Source organism: Urocampus carinirostris, chromosome 4, assembly GCF_059441175.1.
Source record: "Urocampus carinirostris isolate Australia breed hairy pipefish chromosome 4, RoL_Ucar_1.0, whole genome shotgun sequence".
Lineage (NCBI taxonomy): Eukaryota > Metazoa > Chordata > Actinopteri > Syngnathiformes > Syngnathidae > Urocampus > Urocampus carinirostris.
Window position 1 is genome coordinate 45,234,606 of NC_142352.1, and position 14,949 is coordinate 45,249,554.

At 40.6% G+C, this 14,949-nt stretch overlaps 1 protein-coding gene across 1 annotated transcript in view; it reads left to right on the forward strand.

Annotated features, from left to right (window-relative positions):
- The first annotated feature begins 3,844 nt into the window (after positions 1 to 3,844).
- LOC148367677 (transmembrane protein 266-like) overlaps positions 3,845 to 14,949 on the forward strand; it is a 60,364-nt gene continuing 49,259 nt past the window's right edge. The window contains exon 1 of the mRNA XM_088334901.1: positions 3,845 to 4,089. Within this exon, the coding sequence (XP_088191027.1) occupies positions 3,845 to 4,089 (245 nt within the window). The remainder of the gene's footprint in view (positions 4,090 to 14,949) is intronic.

The following is a 14,949-nucleotide window of genomic DNA, read 5'->3' on the forward strand; positions in this document are numbered from 1 at the left end:
CCATTTCATCAGATGATGGCAGTAACCCTTAGGCCACCTTGCCCTTGGCTTTCTGTGAGAATTTGAGCCCACCACATTTCCGACATGGCGACTGAAAAAAAGGAAACTTGACTGTGAGGTTTGACGCTTCCAGGACAAGTGGAAATTTCACTGAAATCCAAAACAACTGTGTCTGCCTAATTTGCCAAGAGACTGTTGCTGTTTTGAAAATATATCATATCAAGAGGTACTGCTAGATAAAACATGCCAACTACAAATAGTTAACTAGGAAACAAAAGGTGTGATTGGTGAAGCAACTGGGAGCTGTTTTAACAGAACAGCAGCGCTTTTTCACGAGACCTCGGGAGTCAAATAAAAATGCTACAAAGGCGAGCTACGAGCTGGCGACGCTGGTTGCCAAGCGCTGCAAACCCTACACAGAGGGAGAATTCATTGACGACTGTTCAAAGAATGCCCGGCTGAATAGTCAGCCCTCACACATTTTCAGCTTACCAAATCTGGCCTGCTTCCTGAAAAGTTTGGACACCCCTGCTTCATCATCTTATACTAAACAAATTAAGGTACTTCCCTCCCCTATCTGCAAATGTGTCAATCATTTTTTTGAGTTATTATTTGCAGATGGGCGTGACAAAGAAAGCCTTTTTGAACGATTCCAGAGCAGAAATAAATGTGCAAAAAGGCTGACTTGAACAGAATGTGGCAGCTCCATCTTTATGGCCCCTCATCATCTCCTTTCATTGCCCTCATCCTTCCCTCTCCCTCACATCCATCTTTCCCTTCCAATCTACAACTCCCTCTCATTCATTTATTACCTCCACCTTTCACATGCAAGACTCCCCGCCTCTTGGCACTATTTCTCCTCTTTTAGCGCTCGGAGCTCTCCTCTTTTTGTTAGTTGTCCCCTTGAGCTTGTTGCATAACCCTTGACGTGCCTCCCAGCTCCCACTCCACTTCCCCTCCCTCGCCTGACTTCCTTTGACGTTTGAAGTCGAGAGGGGATCTACTCGGCTGACAAAAGGAGAGGCGGTGACGTCACGGCAGACTCCATACACCGGCATCTGCTCCGGTCTAAAAATACAACAGTTACGCGCACACAATCACGTCTGCGGCCGCATTTGGCGTTTTGTTTCCACCTCCATGCCTCCTTGCCGAGGCGGCTCAGCTTTTGCACAACTGGGTCTTGGAGGGAAGCGTCAAAAGCTGCACATCCAATTTGTCTATCGAGACTGAAATCAGGGTTGCAACGTGTGCTTGAAGTTCTTAAACATGCTTGAATTTTATTATTGTGTTTTCAAGGTCGGGAGAATTCTTGAATTGTGAAAATGCTTGAAATCGTTGTCAATGCCATGTTTTTATGCAACAAATGAAGAAAAATGTAACAAAAAAACATAAGGGTGTGAAAATGACACTGACTCGTCTGCTGTGGTGGCTTACCATTATGGGATTCCCATGTAAGGTGTCCACTCTCATAAAGGCTGCAAAAAAACAAAAAAAGGACTCTACTTTCTTTCATGGGTGGTTCTGGTCCCTGATAACCACGAAAACCGAGGGATCTCTGTATATTTATATGGGACAAATTCTCTAGCATTAATAGCTTATTATTTCATACATTTATTTATATCATCAAAAGTCATTCGGTAAAATAAAATGTGCTGAAGAATACCGTACATTTTAATCTACAGAGTAGGTTCAGCGGTTTTATAGACTTTTGTCTCAATATGTACACTGGAGATCAAAATTAGAGAACAACTTATAAAACATTGAATAATTTTGTAATAATATCATATTCGCTTCTCAACAATTAAAGGACATTTTTCGTGTTTATACCATGCTAATACAACACTTTTTCACAAAATGACTAAAGGGATTTCACCCAAAAAATATTTTTCAGAAAACGCACTGATCAAAATGAGAGAACACTGATCAAAATTAGAGAACAATTATGACTTTAGCATGGTAACTAAAAATCGGAAGTTACAACATTTAGCAATTAGTAAGAAGTGTACTAATGTTAAAGACTTAAGCACAACTGCCGCCACCAGATAGCACTAGTCCCTTACACTGCTCTGGTGTGATTTTGGTCCATTCTTCTTCCAGCCTCCTCCACAAGTTCGGTGATTGTAGTGGGTTTCTTGACCTTAACTTTCTCACCAAAGGTTTTCCGAAGGTTTTCTATTGGGTTGAGTTCAGGATAGTTGGCAGGGTATGCCATTGATCCAATGTTTTCACCTTCAAAGAAATTCTTTACCCTTTTTGCTGTCCGACATGGGGCATTGTCCTGCATGAAGACTGCAGGGTGATCGGGTGATGAACGCAGGTAAGGAACTAAGCGCTGTTGCAGAAGGTTCTGCTAAACATTTGCATTTACTCGGCCACGTACAAGAAGCCCAACTCCTGCTGCAGTAAACAAGCCCCAGACCATGACACTTGCTGCTCCGCTTTTCACTGACGTATTTTACACACAGTTCACCTCAGTGATGAAAGCAAATTTAATGTATTTAGGTTCTATATGTATATGTATTTATTTATTTTTTCATTTATCTTTTTTAAGCAATCTCCCGCATGCACTGTAATTCTGGCCGAATATTATAGTGAATTAGTATGGCAATTTCGAACCCTGATTTTTAAGCACAGGATAGCTTTTCTTGTGCGTTGAGAGTGACTGGGCAGTGCACACGCTCGCAGCTTAGGGGAAACATTGGTGCTGACTATCCGGCGCTTTATAATGCATTAAACAGTGGTGGCAAATGTATGCGAGCGTTGCACTTGAAGCAAGACACGCCTCAGTTATTATGGTCCCTCCGAGCGAACGTCGGACCGGCAACTTCTCTGGTGTTGCTAAACTGTGCGAGCGCTCAGTGGTTTGACGATGCCGAGTGGGTGTTTGCGGCTGACCCTCAGCGGCCCAGCCTTGCCGCCCCAAGGGCACGGCACTGAATAAGAATGTGTTCTTCATGTTGCCCGACTGAATAATTAAAGTATTTTTCATCTGCACTGCTTTTATGCTGTGACACAGCTTGCTTTGTCTTGGAGCTATCTTCAAATGTTTTGTTTTTTCATCAGATGCTGCATAAAGCGGTAATACTTTATCAATTTGGTTTACTTAAACCTGGAGGTTGGTAGTAACGAGTTACGTTTACTCTGTTACATTTACTTGAGTAGGTCTTGAGTATTTTTAAATGACTATATTTTTTACTTTTACTTGAGTAGATTTGCCAAGAAGAAACTATACTCTTACTCCGCTAAATGATGCTACATTTAACCTATTACTTAAATAGGTACGTGTATTCTCCTTCGCTTGTTTTTTAAAAGGTCGCTATTCTATTTTTATAAATGTGTGATGCATTTTATTACATTATTTTTGTTGACCAGATAATGGGCACATTATAAACCTTTGTTCCGATATTCAAAGTAAAAATCAAATCAAAACTTAAATTTCATAATTGAAATTTTATTTTGTCAAAACAATTATATATTGTGTAATAAATAATATAATAACAAAGTTAAACTTGAGGAGGTATCATACAACAGAGTAGCCACGTCTTCTCCACAACTTACCGTAGTCATTTTAGGCTGTTATAGATACATACAGCATGTGTTGCTTTTATTATAAGGCCTATATAAGGCTTTTTTTTCCGGCTCAGCACAAAGTTAATTCTTTGTTTGTTTTTTGGTCCAATATGTCTCATTCAACATTTTGGGTTGCCGACCCCTCGGCTGGATTGTTCATTAAATCAAATGTAATTAATTGGCGATTGGATGGATTTTGATGATTTGATCAAATGGGTTAGGTAAAAATAATTAATTTTCCTTAGAACTTCCAATTTTTGAGGGATATGATGTTATGAGGAAGTGTTTACCATCTTGCGTTTCCATTGTTTTCTTGGTGTCCCCTAGGGATGTGGAGAACGCAGCTCTGTCAGACTTGGAGGTGATTTCTCAACAAGTGGATGATGAGAATCAGTTTTTGGCACCTCCAGTCCAGTTGGTGAGTTTGGGCTACCGAGACCTTCCGCTCGCCACGCTGGACCTCTCGCTGGCTGGCTCGCAGCTCCTTTCCAATGCTGATGACGACGAAAACCGGGAAGGGTGAGCCGCTTGTACGCAATTTTAAAAGGAATCATGTATTTAAAGTTTTGGAATAACTGAATGTGTCACTGTATATTAAGAGTGGGCGGATTGATGGTAATCTATATTTATCTATTATAGAGTTATTGCTTTAAATTATATTTATTTAAATCAGAATCGAATTCGGGGCAGCACGGCGGCGCAGTGGTTAGCGCATGTGCGGCACACTTCATGTCTTGGGAACCTCCTGCGTGTGTTCAAATCCAGCTCCAGACTTTCTGTGCGGAGTTTGTATCTTCTCCCCGTGCTTGCGTGGGTTTCCTCCGGGCACTCTGGTTTCCTCCCACATTCCAAAAACATGCATTTCAGGTGAATTGGCCGGTCCAAATTGTCCCTAGGTGTGAATGAGCGAGTGAGTTGTCTGTTCCCGTGTGCCCTGCGATTGGCTGGCAACCAGTTAAGGGTGTTCCCTGCCCACTGCCCGATGATTGCTGGGATGGACTCCAGCACCACCGCGACCCTACTGAGGATAAGCGGTGTAGCTAATGAGGAGATGAGAATCGAATTCGGTGGTGACTGATTCGGCCAGCAGGTAGAGCTCACGGTTTCCCAACCAAATTAATTCGACAAAGCTTCGTATAGTGCAGCATTTACTTTTAAGGATGCAATACTCTAAACATATTTTAATTTTAGCTTTGAATGATTGATTTTTCAGTTCATTGATGTGGATAATAATCGATCAGTCGAGAAGGAAAATAGAACAAACAAATAAATAAGGCACGTATTTGCTATGATGAAACTACATATATTTACATGACAATGAAAATTGAATCACACAAAATAATTAAAGGACATTTATGACCCACCCTTTCACAGTCTTAGAAAGCCGGAGTGCGAAAAGAAATTTGGTAATAAAGAAACCACTGATCCATAAACATGGGGTTAAGAGAATCAACTCATTTAAATGTGTCAGGACCAGAACGGAAACAGGATCTACTTGCGTAACGTTTACCATGAGTTTTATTGAGGAAACGAGGAAGGGCTGCGCCCACGATCCGATGTTCGCGGGAAGCGGGTCGCTCTCGGACTCGGCTTGAGATCCGTAGCGAGCGATGGCGGTGTCAGGGACGGGAAAACTGGTCGGTAGCCAGGACTGGAGAGCAAAAATGTGGTCAGGGTCGGAAACGGGTCGTAAGCCAGAACGAGAGAGTAGACGTGGTCGAGATCAAAACGGGTCGTAGCGGCAGCAAAAACGGGACAGGCAGGAGTCAGGGGTCGAAAAAAGGCTTGCCTTGACAAACAGAGGTTCGCAGACGGACTGACAACCGGGGATTGACAAGACAGGGTTTAAATAATGGGGAAGCCAATCCGTCAACAGGCTGCAGCTTGCGCCACACGGAAGGGGCCAATTGGGCGCAATGGCAACCGTGACAAAATGATCCAGAATTATTTCCAAAGCATGTCTCAAATGAAATATTATTTGCCCCTGCACCAAAAACAGTTTGTTGTGAAATCGTTTTTTGGTTTACCTTTGAGGACAAAAGGTGTGTCAGCCTCCTCTGGTTTGTGGCTGCATGGAGTACTGGCCTTCTGAGGAAACCATGACCAACCTGAGCTTTTAGCTCGGAAACAAAATAGAACTTTTGAAATTATTTAATGCATTGTTCCATGCAAAGCCAATTTTTCCACGTGCAAAGCCGCGACATCACTAAATGTGCGTTGGCTTCGGTATAGTATATACAGGGCACAGTTTTGACCCCGTTATGGCTGTACATTGCTAAATAATTCTTTATATGAAAGCTCAATAAACAATGCATGTTCACCGTTGAGACACTTTATCACGAAAACAGGGTCTGTACGGTTGACAGAAATACTTGAAAATGCTTGAAAATCTTTTATTTATTGTGTTTCCGTGCAGTCTGATTCGATTGACGACGTTTTTAAATTAAGAAAAAATGATGCCAATGGTGGTTTCAGTCCTTAGTATTGACTTTTCATGTGAAGTGTTACTGCCGCATACTGTTGCATCCAAGAGGATAGTTTCATCAGATGAGTCTTGGGAATTCCAGCACTTTTTTGAGAAATTGCTCTTTCGGCTCAGCTTACTGAAAAGAGCCGGCTTTTTGGCCCCCAACATCTCCTCAGATATATTTTTTAGTGATGTATGATCAATAATGAAACATTATGCAACAAATGATTTAGTAAATAGTAATTTCATATGTTGTTTTGGGCATCCCTGCAAAACACATGAAATATAAATTAGAATATTTACAGATGAACCAAAGCATTTGTATGAATCTTTACGCAATTAACAGATTTAAAGCCAGATGACAACACAAAATTTGTGAAAATGCAAAACAATAAATTATGAATAGTAAATATAAATTCTTCAGTGATATAAATAAAAAAATAAAATAAGTGAAAAATGTCAACAGTCTCTAAGGGCCCGGTCACACAGCCGTTTGCGTCTGTATCGCGGGTAAAATTTTGCGGCTTTTTTTTGCCCGTGGTTGCCCGCGATGGAAAATGCGCAAAATTGGCCAACCCGCTGTTCATCGGTGGTATGCCCGCAAAACAGACGCCGGCGACTGTTCCGCTTCCTCATCGCGTCATTTCCGCGTCATTTTCTCGTGTGGACCACGGGTATAAAAGCTGCCGAGCTGGCGTTATGCCGAGAAATGCATCCTTGCCGAGATTTGCATCCCCTCGCTACTACAACCACTTTTACCTCGTTTTATCTCACTTTTATATCACTTTTAGGGAATTTAATGGCAAACATATAACCAAAACCACTTCGTCTTGCATTTGTTGGGAATGTAATACAACTTAAACCATTCCGTCTTTGTATTTGTTGTGAATGTAATCGAACGGTAATGCACGCCGTATACAAATCACTTTTGAGCAGGTAACATGTTTATTTTGCCTTTTTCTATTCAAATCGCTCGTATTGAAACTGTTATGCACTCTACCATAGAGCTTATTTCTGCATAATAAACTTTACGGTAGAGTGCATGACAGTTCTCAAAAGTGATTTACATACGGTGTACATTACCGTTCGATTACGTTCACAACAAAAACAAAGACGTAATGGTTTATGTTGTATTACATTCCCAACAAATGCAAGAAGAAGTGGATTTGGTTATATGTTCGCCATTACATTCCCTAAAAGTGAGATAAAACGAGGTAAAAGTGGTTGTAGTAGCGAGGGGATGCAAATCTCGGCAGGGATGCATTTCTCGGCATAACACCGGGCTGTAGAAATCATAACCGCTCAAGACACAGTCCCGTGAAGATCAAGATTTCAAGCTATGACACCGAAGAAGCCAATATGTTATTATGGTAATAGTTTTTCATTTTTATTTTATCATCTTGTTATGAAATGAAAAGAAATGTCAAGAAATAAAAATGGATTAAGACGAGGTCACTACGGTGACGGGGATCCATGTCCACCCCTTGACGTCTCGAGCACAACTGACGTGTGCTCGGCAAATCGCGCTGTATATACGCGGAGAAAGGCGTTTGACCGTCACACGCGTAACACGCTAATTTCACGTAATAACACCGCGATACAGGCGCAGAACATGCTATGACCGTGCTCCACCCACGATTACCCGCTGAAATTTCGCGTCCTTCCCATGTGTAACCACGCCCTGGCCGCGGCCAGAGCACGTCGTTCCGCGTCATTTCTGCGTCATTACCACGTGTGCCGCCCGCGGTTAACACGTGGTCTAAAGTTTTGAGCAGCGCAAAACTTTTTCGCCGCGCGTGAATTTCCGACTGCGTGTAAAGCACTGCTGTATCTTGTCTATATGGCGATCTCAAAGCGTCCAATGTCGGCTGCTTCACGGGCAGAAATTTCTGGCCGTGATTCAGCCTCGATACGCCCGTGAAAGGCTTGATGACGGGGCCCTAAAGTTTTGAGCAGCGCAAAACTTTTTCGCGCTGCCAACCGCGTGTGAATTTCTGACCGCGTATAAAGCGCTGCTGTATCTCGTCTGTATGGCGATCTCAAAGCGTCCAACAGCGTCTGCTTCACAGGCAGAAATTTCTGGCCGTGATTCAGACGCAAACGGCTGTGTGACCGGGCCCTAAAATTGAAAGATTGAATGCACTCTGCTTCGGAACAATCAACATTATTAGAATTAGTCCAAATTTAGCTTTTTTTTGCCTTTTATACATACTCTACCTTCTTTCTGTTTTTGTCTTCCATATTGAACTTCATTATATACCAACACCTTTTCCATGTTTGTAAACAAGTGTGTTGTATTGAAGCTGCACGTGCATTGTTGAAGCAGAATGGCAGAATTCATGTCAGTTTATAGCAGCCCATTAACAAGAGAAAACAATGTAGATAATAAATAGGAACAGTGCAAAATATGTGGAAGCAGAAAGAAAGAAAAAACTATTTTGAACAGCACGGGATTTCTTCCTGCAAGGGTGTCAAACTCATTTTAACTCGGGGGCCACACGATAGAACAAACATTCTCTCGAGGGGCAGAGTAGTAGTTTAGAGAGAAATAAAAAAAGAGAGAAAGATATAAGAGAAAGAGAGGGAGAGAAAAGTATAGAGTGTGGGATAAAGAAAAGGAGAAAGGGAGAAAGAAAGAGAGATAGAGTTAGAGAGAGAGAGAGAGAAGAGAGAGAGAGAGAGAGAGAGAGAAGAGAGAGAGAGATAGTGTGAGAAACAAAAAAGATAAAACGAGAAATAATAAAAGAGGGGGAAAGAAAAAGAAAGAACACAATCCAAAGAGAGATAAAAAGAGAGAAGGAGAGAAAGAGAAGGAGAGAGAGAGAGAAGGGTAGGAAGAGAGGAGAAAGAAAGAGAGAGAGAGAGAGAGAGAGAGAGAGAGACAAAGAAAGAAAAGAGAGAGAAAAGGAAAAAAAGGAAGAGAGACCAAAAGAAGGTAAAAAGACACAGAGAGAAAGAGAAGAGGAACAAAGAAAGAGAAAAAGAGGGACAGAGAGAGTGAAAGAGTGAAAGAGAGAGAGGTAGAGAGTGAAAGAGAGAGAGAAAGAAATACAAGTACAGAATTTGTGAGGGGCACCTGGTTTTGGCAAGAGGATATATTGGATATACCTGCAGCTCATTTTTCTCTTGCGCTTCTCTGAACGTTGTCTTGAGGGCTGGATTAAATCCCTTAGCGGGCCTGAACAGGGCCACCTGTTTGACACCCCGGCTATCTAGGTAATAGAACAGTTTAAAATGCTTGAAAAGTGCTTGGATTTGGCCATGAAAATGGTGTACGAACCCTGTGAAAACAGAAGAAACTTTAAACACCCGAAAAATCAATCACAGAAACCAGAGCAGTTTGGGCGGAACTTTAAACACAGCGCACGCCATCCTTATGCTTCTTGCCCAGTGCCATCTGCGCCGAAGGTAAGTTATTTGATATCCTCAACGGGAATATTTTGTGACATTTTTACCATAGTACTTTGCCCGCATCTTGTAATAGAAATATTAATATTTGTTTATTTATACTAGGGGGCGGCACGCTGGATGAGTGGTTAGCGTGACTGCGGCACAGTTCTGAGGTCATGGGTTTAAAACCAGCTAGTAGCCTTCCTGTGCGGAGTTTGCATGCGTGGGTTTCCCCCGGGCACAAAACATGCATGTCAGGTTAATTGACGGGCCTAAATCGTCCCTAAGTGGGAGTGAACGCAAGATTTGTCTGTCTTTGTGAAACACAAAAAAGGCCTTTTTTCGTCAAAAGACACTCGTAATGTCAATTTTTTTCATGGAGGTTATACAGTTCCTAGAAAATCAATACGACCCAAAACTAGTGAGCAATTTTCAGAAGCTGTCCACTGCCTAGTCAGCTTTTTTAGGTTGGCTACCTGGTGCCCGCAGGCACCACGTTGGTGTTCTAAATCAGTGTTTTTCAACAAGTGTGCCGGGGCACACTAGTGTGCCATGAGAAATTGACCAATTTTAAATTTGCATGCCGTTGTACAGTATCTTTGATTTCTCAAACAACAATACATGTAATACATTAAATAATGTTAAAAGTTTTCACATGATTTTACTGATTTATTTCATTTTATTATTTCATTTTTTTATGAAAAAGAAAGATAGCAGTAAAAATAATTCCTTTTGTTACTTTTTGCTACTTTTTGTTCATTATAAGTATTGTTTTTGTTATGTTTGTTATGTTTTTGTTGTTTCTAAAATATCAAAATGCCAAAATGACAGCAAAACTGTACACCAGGGGTCTAAAACGTACCATCAGGGGGCCAGATGCGGCCCTTAATATGAAAGTTAAAAGGACAGTATGTATTATTTGAACATTAGATGTTGCTGTATTATGACAGGCATCCAAAAACGAGTGTTAAAACACACAAGGAAGAATAAAAACTACAGAGACTCAAAGTGACCATAAATAACTATTTTTCTTTTCATTTTTTTCTCAGCCTTTCCTAAAGTTTTTTCGGTCATAGAAGCATGATGGTGCACAATTATGAAAGCTACCTCAAGGTGAGACTTATGTCATGTTAAATAAATAGGCATTTCTTAATCTGCGTGTATTTAAAAACACATTCACATGATGCATTTTCAACCTTCCTGCTGTCCTAATGGATAATGGATCTATTTACTAAAAATTGAGTGATTCTGATGTGAATGTGTTTTAATCTTATTTTGTGTAGAAAATATAATATTTGGGAACAGTTGCCCCACCTCACCTAGACCCTTGATCGGGTGGCCCCACGTCAATTGAGTTTGAGACCCTTGTTATACACCAAAATGAAATATTAACCTGCATTGCCTGCTGAACCACGGTAACCACAAAAAATAAGAAAAACAATCATGCGAATTTAAGCAATCTGATTATTTAATCTGAAAATACAAACTGCCGGGGATTAAAAAGGTTGAACAACACTGTTCTAAATAATGAGTGAGTTTAATTTGGACGGGTAAAAACATTGATATTTACACATTAAACGTTAGCGAATGTGTGACATTTGGAAAACAGGTCACTTAGCACACATAACTTTCCAGCCTGCTCCAGTCTTTCCGTTGTGTTATTCACCTGCGCTTCCATCCCAGCCAAGCATACGCTCTCACCATGACACTCACTAACACCGTGGTGATGCCAATTGAGCCGTGCTGTTTATTATCAGCCGGACCCAAATGTATCAATTCGGTCACTAAACGGACTGTTTCACAGCAGTGGACTTGGCAGCACTCATACTCACTCAACGCTTGTACTACACTCCGTGTTCCTTTCATAAGGATAGATTTAGATCTGTATTGATAAACATTGAGCATCATTACCAGTGTTACCTTAAAAAAGTAATTAGTCATAGTTACTAATAGTAACTATTTCCGTTACTTTAAAAAGAAATTGTATGCCATTTTCTGAGCAAGTACGAAACACCGTGGTGACGTCTTTGACCGGAGTTTAGTTATAGAGATGGGAATTCTGTCTATTTTTAGAGAAACAATTTTTTGAGGGGCTCGCCTCACTCAAAAGAGCTCTCCTTTTTGGCACTCTTTTGAGTCCCAAATGGCTCTTCAGGTTTGATTTTGTTGCTTTAATCCCTACATTACCAATTGATATGTAACATTATGCACTGAATAATTTAAAAAGTGGGGAAAAATGATAAACTACTGTAATGTGAGAAAAAATTGTAGTTATTTACATTTTGATACAAACATTAACACTAAAAAACACAGGGCAGATAATTACATTTTTTAAAAATCCACAAAAAAAAGAAATACAAAACCATTTTTATGCTAAATACATTTAAAGTCAACAACACAGAATCTTCCAAATATGCATATTAACCCATCACAAAAGACAAAGGCGCCTTGGAGGAAACCAGCTGTTGATTGGTTGGGAGCAGGCTCCCCTCTTTCGCTTCCAAGAGCCGGCTTATAGAGACGTTTAGTTTGTGGACGACACGATTCGGGTGCTGTCAAAACTCAACTCTCATTCACCTTTGCTTTTAGCGTATGAGTGTGTTTCTTTCTGAACCAGGTCCATATGTACTTACAAACATCCATCCTTCTACACCCCACTTCAACCTCACCCACATAAATCTGGAAGATACCTCATTCTACTCCACCAGTTTTTCCTTTGCTTTCTCACTCACAAGCACAGCCACTCCTTCTCTAGCCTGTCCACCCGTTACTCCAGACCTTCTAACATACATACCTCCAAGCTGTAATTCACCCTTTCCTTTCATCTTTGTTTCACTCAAGGCTAACACATCAACCTTCCTTTTAGTCATCATCCTGATCTCCTCTTTCTTCCTCTCAGTCGCTTTACTTCCACATCCTCTCACATTTAGTGACCCTATAACTAGGGTTTGCGAGACCTTTCGGTCTCCCGCCCCCCTTTCTTTGCCTTGCTGTCTCTTAAGAAGTAGAGATAGAGAGGAGAGGATTCGCAGTCCCCTCGCTCCCTCCACTTTAGTCGCCTCTTACGACACGCAGCGGACCACGGTGGGAGAAATCTCTTACCTCTCACGAGGAGAGGTTTCCTCACCACAGGGAAGAAAGTACTGTTACTTCAGAATAATATTACTCAAGTAGAAGTAAAAGTGGTCATCCAAATACTTACGTAAAGTAAAAAAGTATATGGTGAAAAAAAATTACTCAAGTACTGAGTAACTGTAGGAATGTCGTATTTATTGATTTTTTTTAAACAACCAATCAGATCTTCAAATTATCAAAGTCCATGCAATCAGCAAAAAAAATACAATTTATTTAAAATTGGATTAAAATAATCAATGTAAATTCAAGTGCTTTAAGAAACAAAACAAAAATAGAAATAGTATGAATCAAATAAGTAAACTAAGAACATGTAGCACTAAGTAGCACCCAATACTTATCTTAACATGCTCTGCAAGCAGAACAACAAGCTAGCCTATGAACTCCAACAAAGGAGACATTGCATATTGCCGCTGGTGTTTGGCACCCTTTTTTAAGGCTTACATGCTTTTGATCTGAGGCTCTTCTGTGTTTTCATAGTCAGTCTTGCTAAGCGACATTTTCTATCTGTGTCATCCGTAAAAAATGTTTACCCCGCTGAAGTTGAATAGAAACACATGACGAGGCTGCTACATTTAATTGGTTGAACATGGTAGAGCCTTAGCAGAGACAGACAGATGCGTACTTACGTGAAGGGGATTTATAAAACAACGAAGTAACGGCTTCAATGTTGCCTAGTGTAGCGGAGTAAGAGTACGTTTTTTTTTCCCACAAATTTACTCCAGTAAAAGTAGTGGGATTCAAAAATACTCCTAGAAGTACAAAATGTCCTAAAACTTACTCAAGTAAATGTATCGGAGTAAATGCACTCCCTTACTACCCACCTCCGAAAGGGTTAGATTAACGCGTTACTGAAAACATAATGTTGTTATGTAACGGCGTTATTCCCAACACTGATCATAACTTGTTTTATCACAGTTTTTTTAAATCGTCCTGACAAAATCTAGGTGCAAACACAACTGTGTCTACAGTGTTGAATTATGCATGAAGTGTTTCCTATTGTAGCTCCACCAGTAAAGCACCTGCAAGGCAATGTTTGGTACACAAGCAAGACTATAACGCAGGGGTCAGATGTGGTTCACGCCACCTATATTTCCATTTATATCGCATAAGTTCTTGTCGCATTGAGAAGACGGTGTGTGTTGATTTATTAAATATATAATGCTTCAAGCAATTGAAATGAAATGAAATGAAATGATCTGCATTTATATAGCGCTTTTCAAGTCAATGACTTCCCAAAGCGCTTTACATTGTGCTTCACATTTCCCAATAGCGGCCGTGATCTGTGCAGCCATGTAAGGCGCTAACCTGCTTATTGGGGGTAATTGGGGGTTCAATGTCTTACCCAAGGACACTTCGACATGGGATCCCTTAATCCTAAAACGATCGCTCTACCTCCTGAGCTATTGCTAGCATTTTTAATATTATGGGTATATAAGGACATTTTCATCTTCATAGTCTAATCTAGGCATGACACTATACTACTTTTTCCAATTTAATTTGGATACTAAGGTAGTGTTAATAGTGTCTACAAAGTGCTGACCCCGTTTGGTAAAGTGCATTTGCCATTTCTGGTCACATTAGACCCGGCGGTGGGCAACTATTTTCAATTAGGGTCCGCCTTAAGTTGAGCAATTTGGGCTAGGGGCCAACCCTGGTGAACGATACAATTTTTTCATTTGGCAATAAATATACTTCATATTCGTTTTTAAATTGGTTTTGAAACAATCACAATTAAAGCAATGTCATATATTAGGGGTATAAGGGGTAAAGATCTGTAATTCACCACTAGGAGTGGAGAGGTGTTGTGAAAGGATTGTGGGATTGTGGACGCGTTCTTAAGGATGGGCTGGGCGCCCGTATGATGCGGCAGGGGTAAACCAGTGAAAGCTGTCGGGCCCTGCTGTAGAACAAAATAGTGTGTTGGGTCACCCTGACCCGAGTGACATGGCCACTTTCTGGTGTCCCTTTTCATCTGGAGGGACGAAAGCATGACCAACTTAGGTGCCGAGGGGCCTAACTTGTTTGGGTGTTTGGGCAATTGGGTTGGCCATGGTCCAAAAATGTTTGTGTGTGTTTTTTGCTATTTTTTTCCCCTTTTATCTTCTTTGTTATTGTATGTGTTTGTCTTGCTGTCGGTCACTCCTCTTGAGGGATATGACCAAGGTAGATAGATAGATAAGGGGTAAAGATATAAGCTTTAAAAGGAAAAAAAATAATTAAGCACAAATTTAATTTTTAGTTTTGTAACATTACTCTACCTATATTTTTGTAGTATATCTAGTATTTCCAGAGTTGAATGAATGTAGTATATTTGTTGTATTTTTGGAATATCACTGTAGTTTATTTTTGTAAGTTTGTCTGTAGTATTTCCATTGTAGAATCTTTGT